This window comes from Haliotis asinina, chromosome 9, assembly GCF_037392515.1.
Source record: "Haliotis asinina isolate JCU_RB_2024 chromosome 9, JCU_Hal_asi_v2, whole genome shotgun sequence".
Taxonomy (NCBI): domain Eukaryota; kingdom Metazoa; phylum Mollusca; class Gastropoda; order Lepetellida; family Haliotidae; genus Haliotis; species Haliotis asinina.
Genome location: NC_090288.1, coordinates 45,330,033 through 45,353,204, shown reverse-complemented (window position 1 = coordinate 45,353,204; position 23,172 = coordinate 45,330,033). Strand labels below are relative to the sequence as shown.

The 23,172-nt window shown below is 41.0% G+C and overlaps 3 protein-coding genes across 3 annotated transcripts; 2 read left to right on the top strand and 1 right to left on the bottom strand.

The window, feature by feature from the left end:
- The first annotated feature begins 368 nt into the window (after positions 1 to 368).
- Positions 369 to 8,265, top strand: LOC137296838 (uncharacterized). The gene is made up of 4 exons (XM_067828706.1): positions 369 to 511; positions 2,497 to 2,734; positions 3,729 to 3,883; positions 4,306 to 8,265. Exons 1-4 carry the CDS (start codon positions 466 to 468, stop codon positions 4,428 to 4,430), a joined length of 564 nt encoding a protein of 187 aa, XP_067684807.1. The 5' UTR covers positions 369 to 465; the 3' UTR covers positions 4,431 to 8,265.
- Positions 8,266 to 10,047: 1,782 nt separating this feature from the next.
- LOC137295665 (uncharacterized) lies at positions 10,048 to 14,900 on the top strand. The gene is made up of 4 exons (XM_067827132.1): positions 10,048 to 10,288; positions 10,741 to 10,855; positions 13,111 to 13,256; positions 13,700 to 14,900. Exons 1-4 carry the CDS (start codon positions 10,231 to 10,233, stop codon positions 13,702 to 13,704), a joined length of 324 nt encoding a protein of 107 aa, XP_067683233.1. The 5' UTR covers positions 10,048 to 10,230; the 3' UTR covers positions 13,705 to 14,900.
- A 1,086-nt stretch (positions 14,901 to 15,986) lies between these two features.
- On the bottom strand, positions 15,987 to 21,336 carry LOC137297277 (uncharacterized). The gene is made up of 2 exons (XM_067829291.1): positions 20,393 to 21,336; positions 15,987 to 16,254 (listed from the first exon to the last, which is right to left on the bottom strand). Exons 1-2 carry the CDS (start codon positions 21,334 to 21,336, stop codon positions 15,987 to 15,989), a joined length of 1,212 nt encoding a protein of 403 aa, XP_067685392.1.
- Between the last annotated feature and the right edge of the window lie 1,836 nt (positions 21,337 to 23,172).

Below are 23,172 nucleotides of genomic sequence, written 5' to 3'. Positions count from 1 at the left end.
AAGTTATCACAATACACATATTAGAAATGTGAATACAGACACGTGATATCACCACACCCGTGCCCGTGAAAACCGTGCATAGGAATAATAGAATGCAGAGTGACCTTTTACACTGAACTTGTATGCACCTCTTTACTTCCCTATCTATAACACGAGTTACGTGTCAAAGGTCATACACTTTTTCCTCTTAACCCACCAAGCGTAAATGTAAACCAGGAGTATATTGAATCGATTCACTGTGACAAATACACACGCCCTGTATTACACTATCACAACTTTATCACGAGATCTGTCAATAGGAGAATGAAGGAAGTGAAAACATGTTGACTTAAAGCATTAGACACAACAAAGGGTCATATGAATTGGGCAGAGCGATGATTCGGCTACAGAATATAGGCGTATTTTCCTCACTCAACGTGAACGACAGTAACGACAAACTTGACTGAACTGCTACATACGTATGGCATGATGTTGTTTCTCTGTTTCGTTAATGCGATCGTCTTAGTGCCCGGTAAGCTCAATATATTCTACCGAGTTCTGTTAAACGCACAAAGAAATTTTCTGAAAATTGTTTGAACCTAAACGTAATGCGTAAATACGTAATTTTATTTGATGTGGCATAACGTGAGACGATAAGTGTTTCTTGTTTTGATCTGATGATATTACCACCCTCCATTTTCCGTATCCTGGGCGGTGGGGTAGCCTAGTAGCTAAAGCGTTCGCTGGTCACGCCAAAGACCTGTTTCGATTCCCCAAAGTGGAACATTGTGTGAAACCCATTTCTAGTGTCCCCCATAATAATGTTGCTGGAATATTGCTAGAAGCGGCGTAAAACCATACTCATTGACTCATTTTCTATATCTTCCCCCGTATGCCGAGACGTCTATACCTGACTTAGGCCGAGGTCAGATATGGGTCGAGGGATGAGACAGGGCAAGATATGGAAAAGGGAGGGTTATGATATTTTTATCCCCTAATACTAGCCAAGCAAATATCTATCATTCTTAAAACATTTCTTAATCTATAAAATATTCACAAAAAAGGCCTCCACCAACTACTATTCAACATCAATTCAACAACTGTCATTTGCACACTTTCATTCATCGTCGGTTTCGCTGTCAATTTTCATCAACTAAATCTGACGTCATGGAACATATGACGTCATTTTATTGTTTACTTTCCATAAAGTTGCACATAAAACTAAGCAGTCAGATATCGATTATCTTCCCCGCTCGATTGTGCTAATATCGGGGAAGCAAAAATATGCATACCATGGGAAATTATCACTGTACTGTAAGTGATAATATCAAACATGTGCATGAATATTTTATATGTACATCGCACTGGTTTCTCGTGATAATTCTATATAAAAGTGTAGGTATATCCAGAGCATGTTCTTAATCGATAGTATCATCCAAATGACGAACGTGAAAGCCACATTATTGAGTGAGTGAGTTGAAAGGTGGGTGAGTGAAAAGGTGGGTGAGTAGAAAATTTGTGGGTTAGTGAGTGAGTCGGGAGGTGTGTGAGTGAGTAAAGTGTTATACCCCTTATAGCAACATCCCAGGTATATCACAGTACGAAGGGTCAAGCGTATTAATCAGTGGGCGTTACCGACACCAAGTGGCCTACTGAACGTCACCAATCATATATTTTGTATATGGGGCATATCCTCATGCATGGCAACACAACTTCGAACTTCAGCCCCCGACAATTATTCACCAAGGTCAAGGACAGCCATTTGAAATCTGTAATCAAGGGAAGCACCATTCTCTAATTTTGCCACTGAGAGACTGTCAAGATATGTCCGTCACCAACACACCCACTCTCTCACTCACTCAATCCCAAACCCACAGTGTAGTAAGTCCAGATTTGTCCAGTGTGAAATAGACAAGCGAGTGGTTGATACTACGAGCAACGCACCTGGTATCTGGGTTCGATATCCGATCCCAGTCACCTGAAAGATTCAGTCGCTCCGAAAAACAAGTCGGTGACTTTTTTGTGTGGCATTTTACAAGTTGGGGCGTGCGATATTGAACAAGGTTTATGGATAACAACGTCTTCTATTTCGTGAGTGCGAAATAAAGGGAATTGTTAACCAAAGAGTGTGTTCAATATTAACATATCAAGGGAGTCGGCTTGTGCCTAAAGCGTTCGGTCGGCACGTCGAAGACCCAACTTTCGATTCTCTATAAGGGTACAGTGTGTGAAGCCTAATTCTGGTACATAGGGGCGCTGGGGTATTATAATCACTCTGAATACCCGGATTCGATACCCCACACGGGTGCAATGTCAGAGGCCCATTTCTGGTGTCACCCGCCGTGATATTAATGGAACATTGCTAAAAGCGGCGTAAAACCCCAAATACTCACTCACATACATTATCTGACGTCTTGTATACATGTATTTATTACATTAGTTCATTACATTTTACAAATCCGTAACTTGCGTACCCTGGAACTATTATTTACTCAAGACGACCACATTTTTTTTCAGTGGCCTTCACAGAAGCCTGCAACAATGGCACATCCGTCAACGGGTCAACTGAAGCAAACTGCACCAACTACACCTCAACGACTGACCTCAACGCCTCAACTTTCGACACCAACACTTCAACACCTGATATTATGACGTCACCATCCGACACCTCCACAGCTGACACCTCTCTCTCAAAGCAAATGACCTCAACACAAAACATCATAGCCTCTGTGCCTGCCAGCTCGACACCTTTGTGGTACGCAATCAGTTATCATTGCTTGACTGAATTTGATTTAGGCAGCTTTTAGCAATATTCCAGCAACAGCTTGGCCGGGAGTTATATCAACTGATTACAATTTATATAAAAGGTAGATAAGGGAATATGAATCGTTGATTGACATGATTTTACATCATCATGATCATCATTACAATCATCATTATCATCATCATCATCATCATCATCATCATCATGGGATAAGTCATGAGAATGTTAACCTCAGAGCCTCACAAGCAGCTTGGGTTATCCGGGGTAATACTGATCAGATTGTAGCACTTTCAGCGTGCCCCTCGGTGGTGCGGAATTCAGCGTATTACAAATGCTCCTGTCATTATTATCAACATCATCATCACCATCATTAAGATTCATACAGAATTGTGCCAGGCAACATGTACGTGGCTTTCGACAAGCAGGACAATTGCTTATTGCTAAATGCTATTCATCATTATTCGACAACAGCCGTGCCTTCAATTTGATGTCTTTGCCACTGAAACGAAGTATTCCATTGCCATGGCCTTTGCATCATCACCAATGAAATAACGAAAAACGAAAAAACACTCAACGACCTGACATTTATAACGAGCAGTTGTTAATGAAAAAACACTCAACGACCTGACATTTATAACGCACAGTTGTTAACAAAAATGCACTCAACGAAATGACGTTTATAACGAGCTGTTGTTTTGTGTGTTGTTGTTGCTGCTGCTGCTGCTGCTGATGATGATGATGATGATGATGATGATGATGATGATGATGTTATTGTTGTTTACTTTTTTTTTGTTTCAAGACGAACAAAATATTTTATTATGTAATGAGCTATGGTTATAACGGACACAACTTTGTTGTTCTGTTCAATTCGTTCACAAAGGTTACTGTACTGGAAAATCCAGTTATCCATAAAAAATTATCAAGTGAATTTACGTATACATCTAAACGCTCTTACGCTCGTTACACGCTCTCAATATGTTTCCAGGCCGGCGTTTGTGATATATGGTGGTATCATCGGCGGACTCTCCATAATCGTTTTTGTTGTTGCCTGTGCCTTCTGCATGTGTCGACATAAGAGCGACGATGAGGCCGTTGTTACAACGTCGGTGCCCCTCACCTCGGTTGTATCCACAAATACAAGTAATTCTTTAAAGTATTTTCATATCACGGTGTGTCAACTTGATGTTAGGAGAGAGCCTGAAGTAGAAGAAATATTCAGCAACGTTCCAGCAATATCATGGTGTAGGACATCAGAAGTGGACATCACACATTGTGCCCATGTAGAGCCTCTAACCCGTGACTTTGACGTGAGGAGCGAATGCTTTAACCACTAGGCAACCCCACCGCTCGTAAAGAAATCTTAGATCTAAACCATAGTAATGAGTGAGCATAGATTGAGAACACTTTCAGGCAATATTCAGCCAGAAGCTTCACACACTATACCCACGCTGGGAATCGAACCCGGGTCATTAAGAACGAATGCTTTAACCACTAGACTACGCCACTGCGCTTCTTGGCGTAACAGAAAAAACAGAGAGTGCAACACTGTTTTATCATTGCAGATGGATATGATTCTAATCCTACCAAATCCGCAACGAACTCCACAAATTCATCAGCATCCTGGGACGTACCACCACCACCTCCACCACCGCCACCACCTCCGCCACCGCCGCCACCATACAGCTAATCATGAGTACTGTATTTGTCATTTATTGTCATTTTTTCGACACGCGCAGTTGTATATGCCCACATTCGGGACATAAATATTTTATATAAGACAATTACTGATCGTTCCATACAAACAACGAGTACACCCAACCAAGTTCAGGTATTACCATGTATTATTATTCAGGCATGGCGTTTCGTTTTTGCATATGGTATCTTACAATGGTGTCAACAATGTCGACATGTGTTCTATGTAATGAGCCGTTACACCAGTGTGCGAAATAGACACTGACCCGCTAGCCCGTGGTGAGTAAAAATCCATTCGGGCCAGTAAATTTATACAGTCCCTGGCCCAAGTGGAAAGTAAATTTCATGGGGTCATGTTTTTAGATATATCACTTACTACAACTTGTTAAGAAAACAAAATTTGGAAACTATTTCGTACACTGACTGTTTAACTCTGTCAAATGTAAACTACAACCAAAATGTCTGAACATAAAAATTCTTTTTGCATTGATGCAGTCTTCTGATATAGTGTGATTGTACCTCATAATTATAATGAACTTAATCTAATGACCTATATGCATCTACTTATATTAATATTGTATGAAAAGAGTACGTTTTAGAATTACAGGTGGCGGACAACCATGTCCACCCACTTAAGATGGCTTCATAATGCTTTAGGCGAAATATATTCCCAATTAATGTGTCTTTAATTATACATAGGGGTCTAACATCAGTGAAAACTGTTTTCATAAACCCTACAAAAGCTAGCTATAGTTTAATCTCCTGGTGGAATGTCTATAACAAAACCCAAGCCATGGAAGTGTTTCTAAATGTCGAATATGTTCACCTGTCGTTGTTTTTGGGCTTGTACATCCTTGATATCCCGTTGCTGACAGTGGTCATAAAGCACTATGTTTACACTTTCCCACTTTCCTAATCTAGAGCTACCAAGCATATGTTTATGAGATTAGACTTCCTCATTCAAAGCAGTAACGTGATTTCTAGTTTATTCAGCGAGACAGTCGGCACAGTAGCAACTGTAGTGTGTTATTTAGTGGTGTTTGAAACCATTGAAAACCTGCAGGGCGAGATATATGATAATACCTGAACTTCAAGCCAAGCTGTGCCATGTTTGAAATGCAGTTAGCAGGGTCTGTGTATGAGCTACACATTGTGTTTGTTTAAATGAAACGATATCTATTGTTACAGTTGTAATATATAAATCCTGGTATCGGTAATACCATTCTATGGAAATGCAGCTTCACTTTTACACCAGGAGTGACGTTTAGTTCCGTAAATGTGGTCACCGGTGATAATGGTGTTAGCATATGCGCTGAAACACAGACGTTATATTCCATTCCAGAGTTGTCTCCCTTGTTTACCACAACTTCTAAATGTCACTTGAACAGTAAACGAGGTTAGTGAGTGAGTGAATTTAGTTTTACGTCGCACTCAGCAATATTCCAGCTATATGGTGGCGGTCTGTAAATAATCGAGTCTGGACTAGACATACCAGTGATCAACCACATGATCATCGATCTGCGCAATTGGGAACCGATGACATGTGTCAACCAAGTCAGCGAGCCTGACCACCCGATCCCGTGATTCGCCTCTTACGACATGAGATAATATCTAGGAGCCATGAGATAATACGTGGAAGCGGTGATTTAATACCTGGACGTCATGAGATAATGCATGGAAGTTTTGTGTCATGAGATAATATCGAGGCAATAAAATGGTATATATCAGTCAAATCATCACATCTGGAATCAATCAAAAGGTATATGGAACTCAAAAGATCATTTCTTGAGTCAATTACACGGTATATAGAAGTCAAAGGGTCATGTCTTGTGGCAATCGAATGGTGTATGGACGTCAAAGGATCATATATGGAGTCAATCAAATGGCATATGGAAATCAAATAACCACATCTTGAGTCAGTTACATATATTGGCATTTTGAATTCAAAGGATTATATCTGAAGTCTATCAAAAGGGATATGGTCAAAGTCAAAGTCAAAGTATCATATCAAATAGAAGTCATGACTTAATGTATTTGAAGGTATGAAATGTCTGGAAGTCATGTTAAAATGTCTGTAAGTCAGTGAGATATCATATGGAGCCAAAGAAATTATTGATAATGCCATAAAGGTATGTGATACCATTTGGAAGCTAATGGGTTAGTTTATCTTGGTCCACATGTGTTTACAGAAATGTCGCTCAACCGATGATACATACTGCATACAACTGCATTCCTGAGGAGGCATTGGCAATACAACGCTGATGACAAAATTGAATCGTTAGATCAACCAGATAGATGACAATTATTGTTTTCCAGGAACTAAAACGCAAGTTTACTCTTAGCCCACTTGTTTCTACGCGCAATTATGGCTTTAAAACGTCATCGATTTGTTATTCACATTCACAGAATGTTCCTGTCTGATTCATGTCCTGGTCCTTTGACATAGGTCGATAGAGTGAACAATATTGACAAATATATCCAGACAAACCTGCCTACTATTGATGATACTAGGATCACATGAGATGGTATGTTTAACGAGATGGTATGTTTCACGAGATGGTATCGTAAGATCGCTACTGAGCAAACGTAAAACCACGTACATTTTTCGTTTGTTCTTCATCAGTTTTTTTTCAAAGAGATATGGGTTTTGTATTTTTATATATTTCTTTATAATTTTCTGTACACAATTTTTTCATTCTATTTAAATTTACACCTTTTCGCCCATACGAAATGGGTGTTAAAAACGCATGCTCACACTGAGTCTAAGTTGCATTTTCCTAATATAAACAGTATATAATATCTTAGCGCTGGGAAGAAGATTTGACTCGGGTGGTAATGAGAAACGAGAATGTTTTTATGGCCCAATAAAAATACAGAAATGAAACTGAATTGTGTCAGATAATAAGACAATCTGGTATTTGACAACACTAGAGAAAGGGCTATCTGTTAAACCAGTATACATTGTACATTGAATCAAATTCATGTATCATAGCAGATATTATGAGGGTCTCTTTACGGCATTGTGTTTCAGCCCCGAAGGAATCCCTAACATGTTTTACAATGTGTTTTGTTCAGTTTATGTATTTTCTTAAAATCGTTACATCATATCTGAACTCCCAACTCCACACGACTGAAACCAGAGTATTATAACGTAACATGTATTTGCTTGGAAGTAGAGCTACGCAACAGTTTGAGCTAGTGTTTGCATTTTGTGAAAGTTTGAAATTTTAAGTGACAGCGGAAATACTTGACTGACTATCGAATCTGAACCCTGTAGAATCGATGAATAGATCCTTCTCTAATCGAATCTGTAACCCATCAAAGACTGCTGATTTTTATGATCGGCGAGTGTCAATCAAACTTTCACGTACATTGTATTTGCCTCCACTCCGGCAAGCAACGACAGTGTGAGAGTGCTGCTTGGTCAGAGTTTGTGTATGCGACTAACTTGGGATTCTTTGCAATATTGTTTTCATTTTGGACTGGATCGTGGCCAAGCTTTGCGCAGACTGCACGAACAGTGACACTCGTGAGGTGGAGATCGCGATCTAATGTTTAAGTTTTGACATACATGTATTTTGTGAACGATGCAACATGACATCATACATGGAGTATGAGTGGCGTTTGGTGCTCTCTTTGTAAAGATTGTTACAAGGCATTCTGACTTATTTGTTAGGTAGTGTTAATGTTTAGGGCTGTGTATAGTAATTGGTTTTGAATATGTATAATAGAAGGTAGTATGATTATGACGTTCCCTGATAATTGTTGAGGAAAAATGTCATATAAGCTGTATTGTTTTAGTTTTAATAAACGTTATGTCAGCATTTCCACCACGTCTGTTGTGTTGATATTAGTCACGTTGTTGATCAGGTTGAAGTTGTGCGCCAGTGTTGTGTATATGTGCACAGAAGAAACAGACGCATGTTCTCCCGAAAATTCCGAATTGCCTTTGTGGAAAATTCCAAAGTCCCGCGTCAAATTCAACAGAGGTGTTGTTGTGATCAGCCATCATTGTGGGAAGACGGAAGTAGTTCTCACAATAGGGTTTGTTACTGCGCTTTGAAGTGGCCCGTAAATAAGATGAGCGCCGATCCAGAATTAATGCCGTCTGATTTTTCTGAACAACCAGTCAGAATCTAGCATTTGCTTGAGTCATGGTAGAATTCCTGTTTAACTGATCTGGCCTAGTTAAGTTGCAAAGGTAGTAACATTTACAAGCGGGACGTGATCACACACACCCGCACGCACGCACGCACGCACGCACACACCACCACCACCACACATTTCTGGACAAATGTGTATTGTAATTTTGTACCTTGGATGATGTCGCACAAGGTCCTTGATTACGTGTTTGACAGACAGTTTATTCAATATTTTAGGCCAAACGACCCATAGTACAGTTACGTGTATTTTTTTCAAAATTTGCATTCTTATCCCGTTTTACCTCTAAAAATATACACATTTTTCAAAAACCGTGCAACCGAGATAGTAACAACTTCATTCTTAGAATTTAAAAGATCTATCATAGAATGTTGATCCTTATACCCTGTATATAGGTTTGGAAGATATTCATTCCGCAGGTCTCGGTAGTGCTTGCACACAAATAACACACGATATTCATCCTCGACCTGACTGCTATTACATTTTACACATAAAATTTCATTTGGATTTAAACTTTCATATTTACGTTCAGACTGTACACTGGTATCATGCAAGGAGATTCTGAATTAACAGAAAGCTCTTCTGAAAGATTTGTTATGTAATACAGTTAAATATTTTTCTGGCTCTTTTAAAAGCATAATAGGAAAGATATTTAGATGAATGTACATAAGCATGCCAATCTTGGAAAAATATGTCTATTAGTCTTTGTTTAAAAATTATATTACACAGGTTTTTATCACCAACATCCTGTGATATCCAAACATAAGGAAACCCACACTTAAAAAGAATATTTCTGATATCAGACACTCAGCTGTTTTTACCTTTATCATCTAGTTGTTTTAACATGCGATAACATTGATATGGGTATCTATAAGCATCCATATTTAATAACTTTATCCAATAGTTAACTGCTCTTAATTGTGCTGAAACAAAGATAGAATATGTGCCTGTATCGCCAAGAATCACTCTGTTGGAAGCATATTTACCGACACCTAAGTATTTCTTGTGTCACTATCAATGGTACTCTGTGTCTCCTTTCATCTGTGTCTGAATTTGAAATTGAATTCATTCACTGATTTGAATCTCGGATTAATTCAAGATATTTACATAAGGTTCTTATGACACAACAAAACCGACTGTAATCTCCTGTCAAGGAACTTACAAATCAGCTCACTCCCACTTAGGTCGAGTTTGTCAACGTCCAACAGTAAACAGCAGCTTTCTTTGATCGCCCATGTCAACACATTTATAGCCATCGTGTCAGTACCTAATCTAACTACCTCATACACCCGAGGTAGGTCAACAGCGTCTTTATAGAGGGGAGGCAGGCGAAACGTGCGAGTAAGGTCACAGATCTCACTCCCAACTCGGGTCTGACAGCAGAGACGGATTTATCACATGAAACAAGTACGTTATTCAGTATACTTTCGTGCTGTGAACACCGTGACGTCAGTGTTCGTCAGTTCATATCTGTCTCGATGACCCTCTAATATGGCGGTTATCCTCCACGTCTTCTGTCATTGTACAAAGCAACAGTCGAGCTAAGGTGATCCTAACGTAACACCACTGCGATCCTACGGCTGCCATAGTGCCAATCTTTACTTTGTACAACGGTTGTGATATTTTGTTTGTAAATGACCACCAAGTGCCGGACACTCCTGCTCACAGCTCTGCTGCTATATATTGTACATGGTAAGATCTATGCTTATATATTAGCGTATATTCATAAAATCCACTCATTGACTACAATTAAATGGCTGTATAACATTTTACTTGCATTTCTTGAAAGGAAATCTGTGTCGGATAAGATCTTGTTTGTATTCTGAATAAAGCATTATAAAAGTATATATTAGCGAACATAACGAATAGCTTAATTACTTAATGCGGAGTTACTGATGGCGTTTTTAATAGATTGCATTTGGTTGTGGAAAGTTGTGAATAAATATGATTGTACTCAGAAACTGTGTGGACCTGATTATCACATTACCATCGGTGATAAATGTTCGTTTAACCACAGGTAAGGCTGTTAACACACTGAAACCTTATCTGTGTTGGGTTTCATTGTACTGGATGTAAACACGCGTGTGCAGCTCGGAAACGACTGTTTTGTGTGTAGAATGCAGTTTGGTGTTTCTCGTCCACAGACTGTGACGCGAGTGAGATATGTATGAAGCACAACCCGCCTTGGGGCGTCACCTACCAGCGATGTGACCATGGATGTTGCGGTACCATGAACGATAGACACTGTTGTGTAGACAGGTAAGAAAAACAGTTAATTCCTTTTCATGACCCCTAGTCTGTTCAACATAGACGGATAAAGAAATACTCAGTATACCCTAGATTGGATAGAGTGTCAATAGTCCTGTAGCCTAAATTAAAACGGATAAATTTAATTCAAAGTATTGTGTTATAACGAAGCTGGATGTGGTGCCCATATAGCCTATTTAAGGAAGTCGGATAAAATTAATATCGGGTATTTTGTTTTTACGAAATCGTGCATCTATAGTGGTTTTTTAAGGAAATGGCATGAACTGAATGCCCAGTACTTTGTTTTGTAACGAAACTGGATATGGTGCTATGTGGTCTGTTTAGTAAATCGGATTCACCTAGTATTGTGTTGTAACGAAATTGGATATGGTAACTAAGGTCTGTGTAACGAAGCCGGGTAAATTAAATGCTCACGTATTGGGTAATAAAGAGTGGTTTTGTGACCATTACTGTTCAGACAAAGTCGAATACACACTGAATAGTCAGTACTGTGTTGTAAAGAAGTCCCTTAAAGCGCCTTCATTGTGTTTTAAACAATTCCAAGAAACTGAATATCCGGTTTTGTGCCATAGCGGAATCTGATACGGTGCTATGTATGTTGGCATATATTGATTATAGCTACGGAATAGCTTATAACGAAGTAAATATGGTGCCTTGTTGTTTGGCGGAGTTGATGTAAAGCATGAATTAGGATAGTGAATGTCATGTTGATGCTTTTAACGACTTCGGATATATATTTAATACTGAACTCAAACAAGTAGACCTGTGAGGAATCATTTATGTAATTCGGATGTGATTGACACATCTCGGGAGGCGCTACATCCTGTTCTCAGATGATTCCGGCAACCTTGCACGCGCCAGCTTGCGATATACGAGACAGTTTGCTTCCTGTACCAGACTTCCGGTGACAAGTGTAGTTTCAAGAACCAGTCCTTTTTCCAAATTTCGCCAAATATGACTCTGCTAAGACCGGACCAAGTGTGCAGCCATGCTGAGTTCTCACAACTGTTGGCAAAGGTTGAGATAGTTAGGTCAGAAATATGTTATTCCTGCAAAGATGACGACCATGAGACATTTCGAAACGGTATGAAACGTTTGTCTCTCTGAATGCCGTTACTTACTTTCGGGCCCAAAACCATCCTGAACAGGGCATTGGGGTTAGCCAAAGTGCCTCAATTCGCCTTGCAGCATTGCCCTCTTGCATTTGGGCACAATGGGATTCCCACCGTTTATGTTTGTCGTCGCCATCCTTATGCACAAGGGTTCACGGCAGACTTACATTACTTGAACTGACACTTCGTAATATAACTGGAACACTGTTCAGTGCCAATACGTATATCACCATCAGTCATTAACGTCAATACAATGTTTCTACAACAGAATGATTGAATATAAAACAATGATATGATCATGCTGCACAGAGGGACCTGGGGAGCACACTTTCTTGGTAAAGTAAACTTTCTTAAGATTCCAGTACTACCGGGGTATATATTCTACCAGGTTTGGGAATTTCTGCGCTGAATATTTGATTATCATTCTAAGAGGGTGGCTTCAGCCCGAAAGGCCGAAGAATTCGTACTACACTAAGAAACTGATCTCGACAGCCTCGTCAGCCGATTATCGATCCCGTTAGTCGCCTATTACGACAAACGGTTTGCTTAATGTCAGTTCTTACCCTGATCTTCACAGGTTATGTAAATATAGGCATGACGCTGGTTAGGAGTACATAATCACGGCAAGACGGAAATTAGCTACGTGGCACACAAATATTTCAGCTGTCTTTTGTCTTTTCATGATCTGGGGTGTGTTAACAAAGGGAGTTAACTCGTTCCTCACTTTTCTCTTCGGTAAATGTTTCAATGTATAGCGGCATCATCCACACTTACACTCAGTGATATAGATTTTATGATGTTTAGTTGGGTTTAGTTTTACGCCGCACTCACCATTATTCGTGCTATGTGGTGGTGATCTGTAGATAATCGAGTCTGGACCAGACAATCCAGTGATCAACAGCATGAATATCGATCTGCGAAATTGGGAACCGATGACATATGTCAACCAAGTCAGCAAGCCTGACCACCCGATCCCGTTAGTCGCCTCTTACGACAAGCATAGTCCCCTTTTATGGCAAGTATGGATTGCTGAAGGCCTATTCTACCCCGGACCTTCACGGGTCTGTTTAATCACAATTCACTCACTCACTGTGACAATGTTTATATAACATACGAGCATGTTTTCTGTTGCAGTAAGACTCTGACAATTGTGTTGAGTCTACTGGGAGGCGGAGTGGGGATTGCCGTTATTGTCACTGTTATCTGGGCTGTCAATAAATCCAAAGAAAGGACCAGGGTGGAACCCGAGAATGTTCCAGTCATGACTCAAACAGAAACAGGTATTTTTTTAGTTAGTGAGTGAGTATTACGCCGCACTCAACAATATTCCAGGTATATGGCGGCGGACTGTAAATAATCCAATCTGGACCAGACAGTCCAGAGATCAACAGCATCAGATCCCGTTAGTCGCCTCTTTCGAAAAGCATGGGTTACTGAAGATCGATTCTCTTCCGGATCTTCACAGGTTGAGTGAGTGAGAATATTGTTTTCACGAAAGCTGGAATTGAGAGTAAAATCGTCTGCCGTTGCTAACAGCGCATCTACATGTAAGCCCCTTTATAATATTCCCTTTCACGCAGTTCACTCTAGACAGTATTGGCTCTCTTCATTTCAGCAAAATTGATAACGCCTTTTGACCACAATGTGTACTCTCAACAATATCATTGTCATCTGAGCCCTCATATTTGCGTCTGAAGTAAATAGACAACGTTTTCCTTTGCAGTTTGAATGGCGACGCCATCGGCACATGAACGTTACCTGACATTCGGGACTTTATGGTGATCTAGCGTATAAGCATAAACTGAAGTGTACCTACAGAATCCAGGATCGGAAGTGTTGCGTAATTCGTGGAATGTTCCTTCCTTGATGTTTGTCTGAATCCAGGCCTCATTTTGTGCAGGAAAGCAAATGGACAGATGCATTGATATCGAGGAACACTTCCATTCGGAAACACCACTATCCAGGAACTCGCACTCGCGCATGAACACTGCTATCCTGGCACTCACTCACTCACTCTCTCTCTCTCTCTCTCACACACACACACACACACATGAATGAGCACAGATATCGATGAACGTACGCACATAACACACACATATGAACACTAATATGCGCTGGGAACACTCAAATGCGCTGGAATACTATTTATACGGATATCCAGAACACATGCATGTATGAACATCGATACACAGGAACATATATATGAATGAACACTGATATCCAGAAACACACACACACACACACACACACACACACACACAACCAAACTCAAACATATGAACGTATGAATACTGGTGCCCAGGAACGTACCCATGAGCAAGAATATTGATGTACTCATGCATGAACGTCGATATCCAGGTCCACGCACGTGTACAAGAATACTGATATACTCATGTATACACTAATGTCCAGAAAGCTTTGACCTTGAACAGACATATGAAACATTGACGTCCAAAGATTTTACTTTATAATGAAACTTTGTTAAGAACATTGATGTCTAAAGTACACTGAAGACCAGCTCCTATCATAAGCCAAGACGACCATGAACGTGGATACCCGTGACACAGATCATGCTTTTCAAGAACGCTATGATCCGGAATGACAAATCCCAAGGAACACTCAGTTATTCAACTATGCTGCCTAATGTTAACAGTGTCATTCATCCTGTATATCTATGATTACACTATGCCATTCTAGAAAGTGGTCAAACGTAACATGTTATATTTGGGATTACACTTTTCTAAGTTAAGTACCGATTCTAGTATTTGGGGGTTGAACCAGCACACAGAGTCAGCCACCTAACCCTCTCAGCGATTTCCCCATATGGAATAATGTGATGTGAAAGAACAGTGTACAGCATATAAATTGGATAGGTATGTATCCTCATGCGCATTTGTAAATAAACTGTGCAATGTAATTGTCAATCATCCGTTATAATTTTATTGTGATATTACTAGTGTGTATTGGGTTAATTTTCAAATATCAGGTGAAAAACAAAAGGCACCGAGGGTATTTAACTTCACTGAAGTTTCCAGAGATATTACAAATAGTACAAAAACATTAATAATACATGACACATACACTGTGGCGTGTTGCATGTCAGTAAACGCCGCGCAGCTTTATTTAAGTTATTTTGAAAGCAGCTTGTAAAGCATCAACTCAGACAAACCAGTTGACATGATGAAAGTATGGGAAGCGGTATACAATCACAAATTTTATCAATTCAAACAACACAATGTGTGAGGTTAGTCCGTCCCTAATAGTGTTTTCACATTATGACCGCTATTCAGTAATTTCGCTGTACGGTTCAATGGCTGAAGTGTCTTCCCACTATGACTACTATACAACGTATAATCCAGTGTCTCTTTCTTACCTAATTCCCGGAGGATTTGTGATTTGCACTGCTAAGCGAAATTATCAGATTTTATCAAACATAGGACATTTCTGAATTCTGAGTTAGTGCTGTGTAAATGCGGTGTCCGAGGTTCCTTCTGCCCAGTACGTTACTCCTATACACTGGGGGAAAATAGGGGGTCATGTGGAAGCTCAAATGTTTACTTATGTATTTCCAGGTTTTTTCACAAGCTACTGTAAATCACGAAATTTTTGCGAGTGGCGACCAACAGACGTTTTTGCGTCATGATATTTTTGCGACTTGCCTAATTCTAATTCTCAAAACAGTATTACTTTAGCTTGGCAGTTTCAAAGCTTACTTGCATCTGAAAGTTCTAACTGAAGTAAATCCAATTACATATTAAAGTTTGCCTCTAATCTTGAACTCAGTTCAGTGGAGTACTTCCGCGTGTATGCAATCAGTGATGTTTTCCTAAAAACAACACGCACTGCATAGGGCAGATAAGCTTAAAACACACAGTTCAAAGGGATTGGATTAAATTAAATGGCATGACTATTAAATTGGTGGACTCAAAAGCAAAGTATAAATAATGTGTCAAATTTTAAACAGACATACACTTCACAATCATGTTGAAGTTTGTTACTGTTACTAAGCGCTAGCCGTTAGGTTTACCTGAGCCGTTCAAGGCCTCCATACCTGAGAAAGCTGTTTGTATGGAGGCCGTGAACAAGACGATAATGGAGAATTCTTCGACAACTGACAACTCGACGAAAGAGAAATAATAACCACTATTCACCTGAGACTCGGGCAAAATATGCATCTGAGCAACACAAGAGCTGCTAAACACTTTAGCAAACTTTTGGATGTTAGTCTTGGGGAAAGTGTTGTCAGATTTATGAAGAAATCCTACCTGATGGCCAAGTCTAATGACAATACAGCAAGTGACAGAACTAGTGCATCAAAGACGAGGCAAACCTTTACTGTTACGTGAACTGGATAAACTTGTTGCAGACCATCTGAATGAAATTCGGAAAGCAGGTGGTATTGTAAACAGGCACATTGTACTTGCCACAGCGCGTGGTATTGTTCTGCATGAAAATCGATCACTTTTGGCTGAAAATGGTGGTCCGACAAGGGATGGTCGAATTCATTTCTTCAGAGGCATGGAAAAGCAACGAAAGCTGGCAGGAAAGTACCATCTGACTTCGAGGAAAAACAAGAAGAGTTCATCATTTGCGATACAAAGCTTGTGAAGAAATCTGGAAAAGAATAAAGGAACTCTTGCCCTTCATGTGATCCCTTATTTTTCCCCCTCAGTATGTGTCTCTCAAAGCCAACCTCATCTGGCAACAATACAGAAATGAATTGAAAAAAAACTCTTTCAGTGATAGTGCAACGCGTTTTAAGACAGTTTAAAATTTATGATGTTATGATGTGGACAAAATTGCTTTGCGAGAGATATTAATTCATGCAGATTATCAGACTAAATTTCTTTCTGGGAAAGGGCATTTCTTATCACACAGAAAAGGGGAACATTGAGACAGGATACTGCTATTCCAGGGAAATGTAAGTTTAAGGAGGCGGGAGATGACAACACTGAAAACATTCATGTCCAATTACAAAAGGCGGAAGATGCATGAACCAGAGTGAGTGAGTTGAGTTTTACGCTAGCTAGAAGGCGGCGGTATGTAAATCATCGAGCCTGGACTAGACAATCTAGTGATCAACAACATGAATATCGATCTGCGCAATTGGGAACCGATGACATGTGTCAACCAAGTCAGCGAGCCTGACCACCCGATCCCGTTAGTCGCCTTTCATGGCAAGCGTGGGTTGCTGGAGGCCTATCCTACCCCGGACCTTCGCGGGCTCTTCGGACTCCAAACTGTTCCTATGCTGTGTCCCGGGCGGTACGATGGCGGTCACGTAAGTGGGTTCACCGGATGTACCGATCTTGGACAGCTGAGGTGACCCTAGATCTTCCTGATCTTGGACGGTCATTTGTCGAATTTGTCTGACGAAATCGATCCTACAATCGAGTTATTGTGCTGGGATGAACGTTGAAGATCCTTGCCACCTCACTCTTTGATTCACTAGCTTGCAATCGTCCAATTGCCTGGTCTCGATCGGCAGCGTTGAGACTCCCCATTTTCGTTTACAATACTTACAAAGATCGTGGATGAAATTATGAGATTCATTTGGGTCTTTTATAGTCACATGCTGTACTCATGCTTTGTACGTGAGAAACAATCACTGTGCCTGATATTCGTGATGCATGACATCCACGCACATCATGACAATCCTGAGCAAGCATGATCTTCTAATACATTTCAGAAACAACGTGCAGCCCTAAAAATAAAAAAATATTGAGTTAACACATGTGTACAAAATTGTAAGTATCGTTTTCGGATTTCATGTTGCGTTTTGTTTCTTTTTGTTTTCTTTGTTTTGAAGAGTGTACTATAAACTGGAAATAAGTCATGAAATAATCTGAATAATCCGTCTCACATCCGGGTTTATTATAATGATATAATAAACTTCTGATTGTTATGGCTTAACCTCAGATTTTCATCGTCAATATCCTATGACAACCTGTATTTAAATTATTTAAATTATTTTACTCACGATTCCCGTGTGTTAACCTGGAGGATCTTTCGAAAGCCTATGTGATAATGATCCCTGAGGTGTTCAGTTTTTGGGTCAGGGTTTGTCAGTAATCTTTGGAAATCCATTTTTAATCAAGTGGTGTATAATTCACTGACATGTTTTTCTTAGATTGCATAAATTCAATCGTCATATTATGACAGGTTGGTCCGTCTGTTGTTTAACGCCGCAGACAGCGATGTTTAAGTTACAGTAAGTAATCGAGTCAAGATAACACGATCCAGTGGTTAATATCATGAGCATCAATTGAGATACGATGACATGCATCATCAATGTTGCCTGCCCACACAATCCCGTTGCTGTACTAAGGTCAAAAATGGACCTTCGCGGTTAGTTTGCCAATGAGTGTTTGCCTACTTTTACTCAGGTCACTGTGCCAACGACATCTGCACATACGATGTAGAACTCTTAATAATCTTTCTTATTACTGACATTCATATAGGTTTGTGAAATTAATCCTAACACACGTCAGGTAACACTAACGAAAGTATCACTGAGTTTTCGAAATTAGCCGATGTTTATCCGAGTGAGTTTTAGTCTTGCTGACACTGTCAAACTGTAGAGATATTCGTTATCTAAAACCATCCTCTTGGTTGAATTCTTCTGAAATGGTGAAAAATATTATGCACTAAAGTCTTGTTTGTGGACGAGCACATTTTATAAAATACAACATTTTCGCAACAGATTTCTCTTCTATGTCTTTCTTTTGTTTCTTGGATAGTATAGTTGGAAGCAGTGGTTCATAATTCCAGCTGAACATTTCAAGGCCAAATCATTATGTGATTTGATCCGTCTGTGCTAGAGGGAAAAGAACCATGTTACAGAATCGGCTCATCATACTAAGAGAGAGGGATTCCCCACATGGGTACAGCGTGTGAGGCCCACGCCGTGATATCGCTGGAATATTGCTAAAAGCGTCGTAAAACCAAAATCACTCACTCACTCACTCATACTAAGAGCGTGAGTGAGTATGATTTTACGCCGCTTTTAGAAATATTCTAGGAATATCATGGTGGGGGACACCAGACATGGGTTTAACGCATTGGACCAATGTGGGGAATCGAGCTCGTGTCTTCGGCGTGACGAGGGAACGCTTTAACCACAGGAGTGCTCCGTTTCCACATACTAACACCAGAGAAGGCACACCGAATCTGAAAAGAATCAATCAAAACAGTGTGGGCACTACCAAGATCCATAAGGACAAAATACATAATAGCGAATGTTTCCTTTAAAACCAGTACCTTAGAACTGTAGTCAATCTACAAATCTATCATCTAACCGTCTACGGTATACGTATCAAGTCTTTGAAGGGCATTTGAAAGTGAAATGCATAAGGATGAAGATTTTATGGATATCAACTTCTTTATATGAGAACACAACGTTTCGGAGTTAATGCTTACTCCTTCATCAGGTGATTGAGAATGGGGTACAGAGCTATATTTATATGTACAGGTAAGACAATAACAAAGTAACAAGTGGAATGACTTAACGAAAGCTGGAAGCCAGTATAAACAAGCGCTGATTGGAACCCGACAGTTATGATAACAATGATAGACGCCAATGGTAATACATTACAGATGATGGGATATGTTTACATAACACAGGTAGGGGATTAAGGACGATGTACATGATTGGGGATAAGGATGGAAGTCAATGGTGGATGATGTTTACATAACACATGATTGGGGATTAAGGATGATGTACATGACTACATGAGGGTTGATGGGCATGTTTACATGGGGGTTGATGATGTACAAATACAAGTAGATAAGGATGTACACGGGTAGATTGGCTATACATGAATTACATAGATAGAATGTACACAGAATGTACACAGTCCCAGGCACTTGGTAGGTACACTCCTTGGTCACGGTTGATTGCTGGTTTCTGTCTCCGGATCTTGATGGCTTCTTGCAGTTTCCTTTACAGATTTCTGTAATGAGAGGAGAAAGAGGTGAGCCCATGGGGAGACCGTGGATCTGCTTGTATATCTTACCATTAAATGTGAAGTAGGAGGTGTCAAAGCAGCTGCGGGCGAGGTTGATGATGCTGTCTATGGTGAGGTGGGTGTCCAAGTCATCTATCCTGTTGGCTAACTTGCTGCCAAGGATGTCCAGGGCTTCTTCTAGTGGGATGTTGGTAAAGAGGTCCACGACGTCGTAGCTGACCATGGTGCCTGTGAGGTTGGATTCTTTCAGCTGGTTGACAAAGGATGAGGAGTCGCTGATGTAGGACTTGCCATCTTTGCCAAATGGAGCGAGTTGACGTGAGAGGAACTGGGCGGTGTTGTAGAAAACTGAACCTCTGGAGCAGACTAGGATCCGGGCTTTGGGCGGGTTCTTGTGGATCTTGATGGTAGCTCTTCCGTATGGGGCTTGGGAGTTGATAGGGTTCAGCTGGTTGAAGATGATGTCGTTGATTTCTCTCTTCTCATGAAGGTCCTTCAGGGTTTTCTTGTGTTGTCTTTCCAGTCTGGCCGTCGGATCTTTCTTGATGTTGAGGTAGGTGGTGGTGTCTGAGAGGCTGTTGTTGACCAACTGGATGAATTCCGGGGTGCCCATGATGACTGCTGCCTTGCCCTTGTCAGCTTCGGTGATGGTGATGGTGTCGTCCTTCTTGAGTTCGGTGATGGCCTGTCTCTCTTGGTGCGTGAGGTTGGAGCGGGGCTTGGGAGCTTGCTTGATGGTGTCTATAATCTGGTGTCGGAGATAGTCTACGTTGCCATTGGGAGCCAGTTGTTGAAGTCCACTTTCAATGCTGGTGATGAAGGCATCTGTGTTGATCTTGGCGGTGACTGGGACATACTTCAGGCCTTTGGCAAGGAGGGACGTCTGAGATGGTGTGAGAGGTTTACTGCTGAGGTTGATGACTGTCTTGGGGTTGGTGGTGTTGTTAGCTTCAGGAATGTTAGAGGTGGGAGGGCGTTGTAACTGGGTGAACTTGGTGATGTGGGTAGTTTTCACTTTCTCATGGAGGTGCTGCTTGGTCTTCTCTGCTAAGGACTGGGTCTTGTGGTAGAGGTCAGGCTCGAGGGTGTCTTGTAGATGGCTTCTGCTAGTTTCAAAATGTCTTTTTGGAGGTGGGACTTGTGGCGGCGTAGGTGCTGTATCTGGTGCTTGACTATTCTGGTGCTGGCATTGTATCTTGTTGATGGCAGGTGAGCGAGGGACAGGAGATGACAGTTGAAATCCTCTGGGAACGAGGTTGTTGTCTCGGCATCGTAACAGGAAAGTTAGATGATTACTGGTTTTCACAATTTTGCTAATAGAACGGTTGTACCTGTTGATGGATGTAACTGCATCATCTCCATGTTGATGTCGTATCAAGTCTTTGAAGGGCATTTAGAAGTAAAATGCATAAGGATGAAGATTTTATGGATATCAACTTCTTTATATGAGAACATACCGTTTCGGAGTTAATGCTTACTCCTTCATCAGGTGATTGAGAATGGGGTACAGAGCTATATTTATATGTACAGGTAAGACAATAACAAAGTAACAAGTGGAATGACTTAACGAAAGCTGGAAGCCAGTATAAACAAGCGCTGATTGGAACCCGACAGTTATGATAACAATGATAGACGCCAATGGTAATACATTACAGATGATGGGATATGTTTACATAACACAGGTAGGGGATTAAGGACGATGTACATGATTGGGGATAAGGATGGAAGCCAATGGTGGATGATGTTTACATAACACATGATTGGGGATTAAGGATGATGTACATGACTACATGAGGGTTGATGGGCATGTTTACATGGGGGTTGATGATGTACAAACACAAGTAGATAAGGATGTACACGGGTAGATTGGCTATACATGAATTACATAGATAGAATGTACACAGATAGATGAGATTAATTTATCAGTAAGTCCCAGGCACTTGGTAAGTACACTCCTTGGTCACGGTTGATTGCTGGTTTCTGTCTCCGGATCTTGATGGCTTCTTGCAGTTTCCTTTGGCGCCAGTTGTTGTTGTTGGTAGATAGTATCCTAGTGTCCTCCCATCGGATTGAATGTCCAGGGTTCTTGAGAATGTGTTCAGAGATGGCCGATTTCTGGTGTTCCTTCATTCTGGTGTTGATTGGTCTCAGCGTTTCTCCAATGTATAAGTCGCCACAGTTGCAAGGGTTCTGGTAGATGCATCCTCTCGGGTTAGGGTGTTCACAGCTGGGTCCTTTACCGTTGGCTTTTAGGTAGGTCTTGATGGTCTTGCCACTGGAGAAGGTGACATCGATGCTGGCTTTGATCTTGATGAGGCGTGATATTTGATGACTGATGGGGCCAAGGTAGGGTATGGTTACTCTGATGGGTGATGGGAGAAGGCTTGAGGCGGGGTTCTCGGTCCCTGAGGGTCTTGTTGATGGTGGCTGTGACGAGCTGGGAAGGGTAACCGTTTAGTGTGGTGAATGTCTTTCTGAGGTGGTCCAGTTCATTGTTTAGGGCATCAGGATGGCAGAGGGCTTTGGCACGTCTGGTAAGGGTGGCGATGATAGCTTGCTTGATCTGAGGATGGTGGCAGCAGTTGTAGTGGATGTACTGGTCGGTGTGCGTCGGCTTGCGGTATACTGAGGTTCTGAGTCCATCGTCTGTGGTGTGGAGGGACACATCAAGGAAGGGCAGGTGTTGGTTGGTCTCAGTCTCCATGGTGAACTTGATTCTTGGATGTTGGTCGTTGAGGTGGTTGAGGAGCTCGCTGGGGTCGTTGTCATTGGCGATGGTGGTGAAGGTGTCGTCAACTTTGCGGTACCAACAGAGGGTCTGGAACGGAGCTGTGGAGAGGGCTGCTTCCTCGAAGGAGGTCATGAAGATTTCTGTAATGAGAGGAGAAAGAGGTGAGCCCATGGGGAGACCGTGGATCTGCTTGTATATCTTACCATTAAATGTGAAGTAGGAGGTGTCAAAGCAGCTGCGGGCGAGGTTGATGATGCTGTCTATGGTGAGGTGGGTGTCCAAGTCATCTATCCTGTTGGCTAACTTGCTGCCAAGGATGTCCAGGGCTTCTTCTAGTGGGATGTTGGTAAAGGAGTAAGCATTAACTCCGAAACGTTGTGTTCTCATATAAAGAAGTTGATATCCATAAAATCTTCATCCTTATACGGTATACGTAACTGAGGTATCATTAGATGTGGACAGCACATGCAAGTCATTCTTACATTTCAACATGCATGC

Bases quoted from the DNA above. Each gene is read 5' to 3' on its own strand.
- LOC137295665 (XM_067827132.1), top strand. From the start codon at position 10,231: ATGACCACCAAGTGCCGGACACTCCTGCTCACAGCTCTGCTGCTATAT. The intron at 10,289-10,740 runs GTAAGATCTATG...TCTCGTCCACAG, and splicing joins GCTGCTATATATTGTACATG to ACTGTGACGCGAGTGAGATA. The intron at 10,856-13,110 runs GTAAGAAAAACA...TTTCTGTTGCAG, and splicing joins AGACACTGTTGTGTAGACAG to TAAGACTCTGACAATTGTGT.
- LOC137296838 (XM_067828706.1), top strand. From the start codon at position 466: ATGATGTTGTTTCTCTGTTTCGTTAATGCGATCGTCTTAGTGCCCG. The intron at 512-2,496 runs GTAAGCTCAATA...ATTTTTTTTCAG, and splicing joins TGCGATCGTCTTAGTGCCCG to TGGCCTTCACAGAAGCCTGC. The intron at 3,884-4,305 runs GTAATTCTTTAA...TTATCATTGCAG, and splicing joins GGTTGTATCCACAAATACAA to ATGGATATGATTCTAATCCT.
- LOC137297277 (XM_067829291.1), bottom strand. From the start codon at position 21,336: ATGCCCTTCAAAGACTTGATACGACATCAACATGGAGATGATGCAGTT. The intron at 16,255-20,392 runs GCTGAACCCTAT...TATTGTCATTAG, and splicing joins AACGACATCATCTTCAACCA to ACTTGGCCATCAGGTAGGAT.